The sequence below is a fragment of the Vespula pensylvanica genome, chromosome 22 (assembly GCF_014466175.1).
Source record: "Vespula pensylvanica isolate Volc-1 chromosome 22, ASM1446617v1, whole genome shotgun sequence".
Taxonomy (NCBI): Eukaryota; Metazoa; Arthropoda; class Insecta; order Hymenoptera; family Vespidae; genus Vespula; species Vespula pensylvanica.
Window position 1 is genome coordinate 919,721 of NC_057706.1, and position 12,179 is coordinate 931,899.

General features: G+C 28.8%; 1 protein-coding gene across 3 annotated transcripts in view; it reads right to left on the reverse strand.

Annotated features, from left to right (window-relative positions):
• LOC122636609 (otoferlin) overlaps nucleotides 1–6,569 on the reverse strand; it is a 32,768-nt gene extending 26,199 nt beyond the window's left edge. For all 3 annotated transcript variants that reach the window (XM_043828005.1, XM_043828006.1, XM_043828004.1), the window contains exons 1-2: nucleotides 5,986–6,569; nucleotides 644–702 (exon numbers count right to left, since the gene is read on the reverse strand). In XM_043828005.1, coding sequence (XP_043683940.1) covers nucleotides 644–702; nucleotides 5,986–6,064 — 138 coding nt within the window. In that variant the 5' untranslated portion in view covers nucleotides 6,065–6,569. The remainder of the gene's footprint in view (nucleotides 1–643; nucleotides 703–5,985) is intronic.
• Between the last annotated feature and the right edge of the window lie 5,610 nt (nucleotides 6,570–12,179).

The window sequence follows — 12,179 nt, forward strand, 5'->3', positions numbered from 1 at the left end:
GAATACATAACTATTATATATATATATATATATATATATATATATATATATATATATATATATGGACTTATAATATATCTATAATATACAGAAGATAAAATATCTTTCTACGATAATATGATAAATCGAAAAATTTTACTGTATTCCATTCGTATTTATATTTTGATAAATTCATGCGATATCCATTCTATACCTTGTTTTTTTATTTTTTTTCTTCAGAAAAAAAGAAGAGAAAAAAATAATAAACTACTCTCGTGTGCATACGTTTTTTCTTTTTTTCAGAAAATAATAAAAAAAAAATAAACTTTTCTCGTGTGTATACATGTAGTGTATGTATGTATATATATATATATATATATATATATATATATATATATATATATACAAAGCAGACGGATAACAAGGTTTTTTTCACTACATATAACATTCAATTCTATTTATTTCGAGACCGATAAAACTTGCTTTCTCGTAATTTGGTTTACCCGTCGACAGCTTGGAAAAATTCGATAGAGAAACGATTCTGGCGCTTCTATTCGTCACTGTGGAATTTAATTTTTCTTTCTTCTTCTTTTCTTTATATATATATATATTTTTTTTTTTACCATGAGACTATTTTATTTTATTGTTTTGTAAAATATCTTACCTGATCGACCGAAATGAGATCTCCATTGTCCTCGAGATTTTTCGAGCAATTAGATACACCTGAAAACAGATTCAAAACAATATGTTATAAATTGTTTGAATTTTTAAAAAGCGATATAATATAATGGATGGTAATGGTATTAGAATTTTATAGATCATTGGAGAATCAATGAAATGTTCTAACAAATACGAATGATCTTTCCTTTCGGAACATTTCCATGTTACGTATATGTATTTATAAATATATAGTATATAAGTTATGCACATAAATTTTTCAAGTAAGCGATTACGTTTATTCATTATCTTATGCATATCACACAATTTAATCACATATCATACGTATATAGTATCGAAATACATTTAATTTTCCGATACTATGAACGAGAAAAATATTCCAACGATAGCCGTACGTACTTTTACAAAAAGGAAAATGAAAATGTAAGCAATTTATGAAGAAAACAAAAAGAAAAAGAGGAAAAATTAAACTATAAAAGTTACATCAAGTTATATATATTTCGAATCAAAAGCTACGAACTTGGTTATTGAAAATATATTATTTAACGCGATTTTATGTTGTAATAAAAGAAAAAACATTTTACTACGTAAGTTTTATATTTGCTATCATAGTATATTTTTAGTAAAAAAATGGAAAGACAAAAAAGAAACACGTTATATGCTTTTTATAATGTAGAAAAAAGACTGACCATAAAGGAATGTGTGTGTGTGTGTGTGTGTGTGTACACATATATACACACTTCTGATTACAGTAATAGAGTAAATATTTTTTTTTGTTGTCAAACCTGTTTATATGAATTACAAACGATCGTTATAAAGACTATTATTATTTCTCGTTATTAGCTCTATAAACGAGCTTGTACTTTGGTAGATTGAACAAAATTATCCTTTTATCTTTTATTGCACAATACGATCAGCAATTAATTATATATCAATTTGACAAAACCACCAAAATCATCGTATGAACGTCACCTCCATTTTTTTCGAGATCGTTGAGAGGAGCAGAATAAAAAAAGGATACAAAACAAAAAATAAATAAATAAATAAATAAATAAATAAATAAACAAATAAATTTTTCATGCGAAATGTACAATCATCTAGGAAAAATATACATGCATTCTATTATCTCGTAGATATATATAAAATAATTCATATAAATGGAAGATCGAATAAAGAAGAGAGAAAAAGGAAATAATAATAATAATAATAATAATAATAATAATAATAATAATAATAATAATAATAATAATAATAAAACAGAAATATCTTTGTCAAGCTTTGGAATTAAATATTCACAAGGAAAATGGAATATGGAAAATACTTTGTTGTGTGCATATTATATTATATGTCAACCTTTCCCACCAGCCACCTTCCTCCACCACCTCTTCGCTCCTCTTTTACTTAACCCCTTTGCGTTATTGATTTTTTATTATTTCACGAAAGTATATAATTTCGTCAATGAAATTAGACAAAATGCATTTAACAATGATGAATTTTAATCAAATTTATGTATTTGTATATATAAATATATTTTTTATAAAGGACAAAAACACTTACGAATCACATCTAATTTGTCTAATTTTTATTTAATTCACCGTATAATAAATATCATTTATGACATTTGTAATTTCACGTTTATTTTTTATCAATTCTGATTGAATCCTTGAAAAATCTAATTTCTCTAGAGGAATATTAAATGTTTCATAAGGGACCATGATGACAGCTAACATGGATATTATACTCTAGGTATTAATAATATCATAAACCATATATATATATATATATATATATATATATATATATATATATATACATGATTGACCCCAAAAAAATAACTGTTTTCTGTAGACTCTACGATCGCGTCAGAAACGACCTTATGAATAAAGCAAGTGCATTTAGGTAAGAAAGGCCGATAAAAACGTACATTGCATGCAGAGAATAAGTCTACGATAAGCGCACCTCAGTAACACGCGCCGATACATATAACTAAGTGTGTGTGTGTGTGTATATATTATATACATAAAATTATATATCTGTAAGTACGATACATTCATACGATTCTTGTCATTGCGATATGTACATAGCTCTTATATATTTACATGCGCGTGTATGTATTATATATTATTTAGTAAGTGCATTCATATGTTACTTCTCATTAGGATATAAGTGTATACTTAATACATAGCTCTCTCTCTCTCTCTCTCTCTCTCTCTCTCTTTCTGTGTGTGTGTGTGTGTGCGTGCGCGCGCGCGCGCGTGCAAACTCGATTATTAACGCAAATTGTACAGCAAATATATCTTCAAACATGCATTCTTTTTATCTATACGTGCACTCGTGATAACGTCAATATTTTACAATTTAATATTAATAGCAAACTATTGTACCTTCCCCATTTAAATTATAACAAAGACAAAATATGAGAACAGAATATATAGTGAAATACAAATATTTAACAAAATATATTTACGATGACTCGAGTAAGAAAAAAAAGCTTTATTACGCCCAAAGTAACATATTAGTTGATATAACGTGGATATTCCATAAAATAATTGTGTATGTCACGATGAATATGAATTAATGATGTAATAATTACGTCACATCGGTCGCGAATATTTTTAATATTTCAATAAAAATTTGTCTTTCTTTGTGCCCCATAGAAATGCGAAAGCGTTGAACGAGGAAATTTTTTATAATCGAATATCGATTCACGTCGAAGAAAAAAAGTGACTTATATCGTCAACGTTTATCGATAAGGAAAAAGAAAGCGAACTACGGATTAAATTAATCCGTAAAGCCTCCGCATTCTAAAGAATATTACGTCGAATAAATACTTCAACTTAAAAGCATTTTATTTTGATATTATCTTTTTATAATCAAATAACCGAAAGAATCTCTTTGCCCGGCGAATTCGATATTATATTTTCCATTTTCTAAAAGATTCTAAAAGATTCTTCTAAAAGATAAATAAATACAACATAATTAATAATGTATCTAATTCATCTTAATGGACATGAAATGTGTATAAATAAATTAATACGAATTTGTTCAAAAGTCAATGTATGATGATCGTTCATCGAAAATTAATAATTAATTAAGTAAAGTACCGTTAATATGCTATACATAAATCATAAATATTTGAATATCCAATCGCCCAATAAATTCATTTTCTAAATATTTAAAAATACACAAATCTCTTATAAAAGAATTCAATTCTCAACTAAAATATCAGGTTAAAAGAAAAACTGTGCTGTATTTCATACTGATTAAAATTTCGATATTAAATAAAGATATAGATATTGGATTATGCCAATGATAATCTTGATGTAATTCTGATATTAAAGACTAATGATAACTAACTGTAGTACTATCCTTTGAAATGTTACAATCGCAAAGGGAATATTCGTACCGTGACCTATCTCCCGCAAGGCTTTTACGTTTCAGTTGAAACACAAGCATGATTAAATGAAACGTTGCACTCGATAGGTCAGCGAACATATGTACTTACATACATATGTATATACATTATATGTACATCCGAATCCTAGAAATGTATCTTTCGTCCGATATAATTTCATGCATCGTTACCGCTCTTTTCACATAAGCACTCTAACTAGTCGATAGAGAAGGATAAGACTTTCAAGTGAACTCTTCAAGAGCTTGAGAAATAAACAAACTTCGTCTGTTTCTCTTTCTCCATTTCTCCTTTACATAGACACATACAAACACAGATTGCTCTTGCTCTTCGTTCGAGGTGTTTACAAATGATCGATCGACTGTAATACGTTGTAAAGAAAAAGCGATGATGACGAAAATAAATAAAGGACAAATAAAGAATGGAATAAATTCTTTTTTCTTTTTTCTCATTGAAAAAAGATGAGATCCTTGAAAACGAATGTTTAATATTCATGAGTATTAAACGATATCAAAAAATAAGCGCGCGTATTTTTTATTTTTATTTTTTTATTTTTTTGTTTTTTTTTTTTTTTTTTTTTTTTTAATTAATATTTACCGATCAAAATATTCATATATAATACGTAACAAAAGATATGTAAATGAAGGGAAAAAAAAGTTATAAGAATTTATATAAAACATTTACATAGGCAAGTTGGGGAGGATCAATTGAATAATGGATGCTTGTATTTGGCACTTTTCTCAAGGATCTCGGAGAAGAATTCACGAGTGGACATCGAATGAAAAATTCATGAGAGAAATATATACAAAAGGGACCGATAAAAATACCTGACAATTTTTATTCGATCGCAATTATTTAATCGTTAATTCGATCGTTCAGATTAATTCATTTCGATTTAATAGGATAAGGAGTGGTAGATGTAATAAATGAAATGTTAAACCGATAGACGACGTTATTATATTGTAGTGCGTAAATATAGAGATCGATCGTGAAAATGAACGAAGCGTGTTTCAAGCATATCTACATATATACCTAAATACATGCTTAGGTACATACATATATGTATATATCTACGTATAGCGGAGAACCAGCGGAACGTTATTACGACAAAGGACATTTAAATCGTGTATTCGTGTATCCGCATACATCTACTAACATCTTGAGGAATACTGCTTTTAAAACGCGCATCTCTTCGAAGAAAATGCAAAAATCAACAACAATTTCGTTCCGACGGATTTACCTCGTTACGCGGTTTACCGCATTGTAAAATAAATCTTTGAAGGAAGGATGCTCGGCCAGTTATTTTTCTCTAGTTACGAACGATAAATCCGTAACGTTCTTTTTCAACGTAGATATGTACGTAGGTAGTTAGGTATAGGTAGATAGGTACGTAGTTACATGTTCTAAGAAAAACTATAATATATAAAAGTAATAAAAGAAAAAGTATAAGGATTAATTTTTATTAAAACGAGTTCGGGTCTATTATTAAACTTCGTCGTCTAAGTTTCCTTGAATTAATTAAAATTTAAGCCATATCGTTATCATTAAAAACATTATCTACTAATGATGTAATAATGACGTATATCTATATTATATAAGTACGAATTATATATATATATATATATATATATATATATATATATATGTATATGTATTAAAGGATACGATCTGGAAGTGATCGATAGTTAATTTAAAGCTACTTACACGTCGATTTAATTAGTTATAGGTTACGTGAATACTTCATTAAATGATTGAATAAGATAAGAATATATATATAAGGAAAACGTTATATTATATTATTCAATCAAGACAATATGGCCAGAAGATAAGCGATAGAATAAATGGAAGAATAATTATATACATACATATATATATATATATATATTTATTTATTTATTTGCTTTTTCTTTCTTTACCTCGAAAATCAATCTTCACGAACTTCTCCCCCTTACACTTGAGACCCTGAAAATTTTTCACGACAACGACGAGAGCCATCCTTCTTCCTTCTTCGAATGTTTCTTCTGAATTCGACCCTTCAACGATCTAATCCTTTCTAACCGTATTACTTCTATCAATGACGCGACCCACTGTTTGTGAGTCGAACTTTCCCGCCGTTTCTCTTTCATTCATGCTACTTCCTCCGAACGATAACGACGAACCGATTAGAAGAAAGAATTTTTTCTATTTATACACGAAACCAGTTTGTACGAGAGATAAATATAAAACGATAACGTTGTTCGTAACGTCAAATAATATTTTACAAATAATTTACATATAAGGAAAGAAACGGAGGAAAGAACAGAAAAAGAATAATAGATAAAATAGAAACCGAAGAAAAAGAAGAAAAATATTGCAAGGATCCGACTATGAACGACGAATCGAAATGATATCTCGTAAATAGTTTCCAACACTTTCAAAGACTAACTATTATTTATCTATTTTATAAGAATGTTCTTCTTTCTGTTCGACGATAGAAGACGAGAGATCGTAGCCTTATGGTGTCTAGATTCGAACTGCCTCGAGATCGTGTCTCAAGCAACCCCTTGAAACCCCCTGAACCAAGCGGAACATCTCGCGCAGACGCGACAGATGTTCGCTCTACATTCGGAATACGCATATCGTACGTATTATAAAGGTACTTATTTCACGTACTATCGCGTACGCACCATCGCCAACAATGATCGCGTTAATTACCGTAATGCTCCGAGAACAAAAACTCGTATATTATTAGAACAACACCGTATTTATACGAAGAACTCATTTATAGATTACAAGTAAACATTTATCGTTATAATCTTTTATAATTTCGGGATACAAAAATAAATTATATAATCGTAATACAATGGGTTAAGTGATATAAATCGATATGAAATTGTTAAATTTCTCTAATATTAATTATTACATTTTTCATGAAGGATACGAATTAGTTCGTATAAAATAGAAAAACGAATGAAAAACGTTGACAAATTTTTATTAGAAATATTAAAATTTTCAACGAATAACTTTTATCTTTTACACTGTACCATAATTCGTCTCTGATTTGAATAAATGAAAGAACGTTTATTTCAACGTACTGTATTAATTATAAATGAGACACGGTCGATTCTGATACATGCTGAAAATCTTTAATTGGACAGACGTAAACGTAAAATACTCGGAGATATAGTTTTGCTTCATTAGAAAGGCCCTTTGATCATTGTTACAATGTTTCCATGAGGATATTTTGAATTTCCCTTTTGATTCGCTTAATTACTAGAACTCGTACATACAAAGAGAATATTCAGTAAAATAGTTGAACAAACGAGAATGAAAGAAAAAGGAGAAAGAGAGAGATTTAAACTCATTTTAGAAATCTTTGTTTGTTATTTACGTCTATTCCAATCGAAATGTTTACGCTCACGTATATCATAAAATATAATTGAGATTTTAATAAGATATTTCGTAAAGATTCAAGATAAAATGAAATTTTCAAGGAAACCGAAGGTTTGCACGGAAGAAGGGAAAAAATATTGGTGTTATCAGTATTGCGTGACCAATATCATTTCTAAAAGTTGACTTTGTACGAAAAATGTTATTCTTTGATAATTTACACAAATCCAGATATACAGAGTAAAATAATAACTTTGAATATATACGTCCTTTTTGGAGAAACGGGAGGAACTTTGTTTATAAAAGTCATACGTTACGGAGAGGGCCAAAATATGCTAGTAATAATTTTTCTTTTTTTAGATAGACGTATGAAGGTAATATAAAGGTCAATTGTGCGTGTTTTTTTTTTTTTTTTTTTTTTTTAATGCAATCATATTTTTAATTGCATTTTTCGATGGAGCTCGACATTCTCTATAAAAAAAGTATTAGTATAGGTATGTCGAAAAATTATTAGTTTAGGAGATATTTATAAACGCTTACTCTGCGCTTACTCTGCGCTTACTTTGCGCTTACCTTACTCGTATCTTTACGATAATCTTTACGATTGTTAAACCTGAAGATATGTGCCAAATCTGAATTTCTTTTTCTTTTCGTGAAATAATATGAATTTACTTCTCGTAAAAGTTTGTTTATAAAAATTGTTTATAACAAATTGTTAATTAATTATTAACAATATCCTCGAAAGATAGAGAAAATTTTTCCCTTTAAAATAATATTCGAATCAAGTCTCTACGACTTTTAGTTCCAGAGATACTCCCATGTAAACGAAATAGTTGGTTATTAATAATGTAGAAAAAAAATTGTTTATTTGATAAACAAAATAATTTGTTTATTTATTATTTATTAATTTTTATGCGATTTCATAAATCTGACCCAATTGGAATTTTTTTGTTGGCAAAATAAGACGAAATCAGGTCGTAAAAATTTTTTTTTTTAATTGTTTATAACAAATTGTTAATTAATTATTAACAATACGATGAACAAATGGAGAAAATTTTGCCCTTTAAAACGATATTTCATTCAAGTTTCTACGATTTTTAATTCCAGAGATATTCCCATGTAAATGGAACAGGTTTACGTTGACCTACTAACCTATATATTTTCATTCAACTTGACCCAGTGACACACTGACCTATATAAATTCTAAGAATTTACGCTGACTTACTACTACACTACTACTATTACTACGATCAGCTGTAGTATATGAATTATGAATGGAAATCTTTCGAAGCCGATATCTTCGGAACGAAAAGTCGTAGAAACTTGAAACCAACGCCATTTTCAAGTATAATTTAATCTTTATTTATTTAAATAATGCAATAATATTGTTATAATAAAATCGATTTTGTTAATAATTTTTATAAATGAATTTTTTTCTTTTTTTTTCGTAACAAGGACATACTTATGATAAAATCATTAAAATTTTTATTATAATTATGTCAATTTTATTTTGTTTATTTAAAATTAGTTCTACTATTATTATTATTATTATTACGAAAAGTAGTATACGAATTATAAGTGGAAAACTTTCAAAGACAATATTTTGGAAACGAAAACTCGTAGAAAGTTAAAATCAACGCCGTTTTTAAATATAATTTATCCTTTATTTATTTAAATATTTCAATAATATTGTTATAACAAAATCAATTTTGTTAATAATTCTTAAAATTAAGTTTCTCTTTTTCTTTTGTAATAAAGGCATTAGTACAATGAAATCATTTTAATTTTTATTATAATCATGTAAACTTCATTTTATTTATTTAAAATAGATAAAAATATTTAAATTCTAATATCCTCTAAACTAATAATTTTTGAATTTTAGTATTTTGATACATAGATTAATACCTTTTTATAAATTAATATCTAATGTCAAGGTGCATCGACCAATGCGAACAAAAACATATGATACCAAAACAAATATAACTGACCTTTATATGTCCTTCACGTGTCTACTTGCAAAAATATTATTATAGCCATATTCTTCATATTTCTTAAAAAAACGAAGGTATTCAAGGTGACTCAAATTATTGTTCTAGTCTTAATATATATGTATAAATTATTATTATTATTATTATTATTATTATTATTATTATCGTTATTATTATTTTTTAAGGAATATATAATATTAGACGTTTTTTAAAGAATTCATTCATTTTCTTAATTTTTCTCTTTCGTCTTGCACGAACTAATGACGAAAACAAACGATGTTCGATATAAATATCGACAAATCCATTCGCCTTTCTTGTCTCGCATGTTAAAGATTCATGAAAGAGATGAAAGGGACATATATGGCGAAAAACACGAGAAACGTTACATTTTATAATCTTTTCTATTTCTGAAACATTTTCTCCTAACATTTTCCGAATAAATTGCTCTGGCAAAGTGGTTGAAAAGTGGTTTATTTGTGGTCTCGAATAAACGGAGAATAGTAGATCAAATGTTATGGGGAGACTAATGGAATTAAATGATTAACCGTTACTTCATCTTTCTCAGTGCTGTTACATTGTTAAATGTTAGAAAAGAATAAAAAAAAGAAAAGGGAAGGAAATAAAAAAATAAAAGAAATAAATGTCCAATTATAGTTACGCACGTCTATGCAATTATGCATTTATCGTATCTTTAATCCACCACGTTTATCTTCCCGTTTATCTTGAAAACTTTAGTCAAACCCATTAATTCCCCGATCGTTCGTTCAATTTCAAGTATCAATCTAGATAAAAGATAAACAGTTTATTAACTCTAACACCTAGTGGGTAGAAAACGTGAGAACATTTCGGTGTGTATGTTATTTTTCCGCCCACACACACATTTTGCGCAAATGGTGTACACATTACGAAAGTCGAAACTAATTAGCGTCGATGTTTAAATTCTATTCATAGAGAAACAAAGAAAAGAAAAAGAAAAAAAATATATATAACATAAGTTCATTTATCTATTTATTAGTCAATCTGAAATTTTATCTACTTAATAAGTCCCTTTTAATTAGTAACTCTATTAAAAGTTGAATTAAAAAAATTTCTTTCAAAATATATAATTAAAGTAAAAAAGATCCTAGCATTTATAAATTAAACCATCCACCAGAATCCTTTTCATATATATTCGTAAATAATCCTTGAACTTTCCGAAGATACACATAATACGCATATATATATATATATATATACACATTCGTGTCTGTTTGTGTACATACATGTCATATATTTATATACTCACGCCTTTTCACAAAATTAGTAAAAAGAAAAAAGAGCATCCAGGGATCTCTTTCCCTTTCTCTCTCTGATCGTTGAGAAAACGACGATAGGGTCGCGTGAATCGGGTCAATCTCGATTCTCTCGTCGATGGAATTTTAATGGTAAGGAAAAGCACGTATATACGAAGTGAAGTTTAGACACGAAGGTCAGCGAAGCGAATATAGAGAGGGAGAAAGCAAGACAGAGAAAGAAAGAAAGAAGGAGAGAGAGATAAAGAGAGAAAGAGAGAGAAAGAGAGAGGGAGAAAGAGGCTTCTTTAGCAAGACGCGGTGGTAGTCCGTTCTTGGGGGTGTGCGGGGGCGGATCAATAATGGAATGGGGTTTGGCTGGGATTTCTCAGCGCCATCCTGCCATACGATTTGGAACTAATAACTGTTGCTTCATTTCGAGCCCTTTCTTTGTTTCATTATTTCATTTAAAGGCTAACAATGCAATTTGACAATTTCGTCATGAAATATTCGTCGTCACTTCGATATCTCTCTTTCTCTTTCTCTCTCTGCCTCTTTCGTTCTTTTTATCTCTGTCTCTATCTCGCTCACACTCTCCCTCTCTCTTTCTCTTGTCACGTTTTATTCCAATAAATCCTACAATACGTCTTCTTTCTTTACGATCGCATTCTGTTGTCGTATAAAATGCGAATAACGACTCTTTCGAGACATCGATTTCGAAAGTGATATACACATCCAAAAAAATTGGGAGAAAACCTATCAAGTACTAGTCTCTCTCTCTCTCTCTCTCTCTCTCTCTCTCTCTCTCTCTCTCTATTTTTCTCTTCGTCTTTTTGTCTCTTTCACTCTCATCTTTAAAATGTCATATAAATTTTCTTTTATGAGAGACTCGCGAAAGTGCGATTTTATGCTTGATCGCGAGCACTTCCCTCGATATGATTGACTTTTTCCAACGATAAAATTTCTGTCTTCTCACTCTCTCTTTCTCTCTCTCTCTCTCTCTCTCTTTTGTTATTTCAATGATAAATTATGATACCAATAATCATTCATATCTCTCCATCATTCATACGTCGATCGTTTTCACGTAACGTAAGGACGTTTGAAAATCCAACTAAAAATATATTTTTCCATTCACGTTTTCGATTCAATGGTTAATTAGTGATGGTCTCTTGCGTAACATAATTGCGGAAAAGCTTAGAAAAAAAAAAAGAGCGTAATATAGATACCCTTTCCCCGTCGGTGACCGTAAAGCCAAGTCAACGAAGTTAAGTTTTAACGTGAAAATCAATGCACGTCGTGCAACGATACGTAAGTACTTTACCGTGTACCTGTCTATGTACGTATGTGTATGTGTGTGTGTGTCAACGTTTTTTCTGATCATTTTATCTCACACTTTTCTCTATCTTATCACACACCTCAACAAACAATATTATAAAATGCATACTTATAAGGGTTGTGACATTTAATCGTTTAATTATTAAC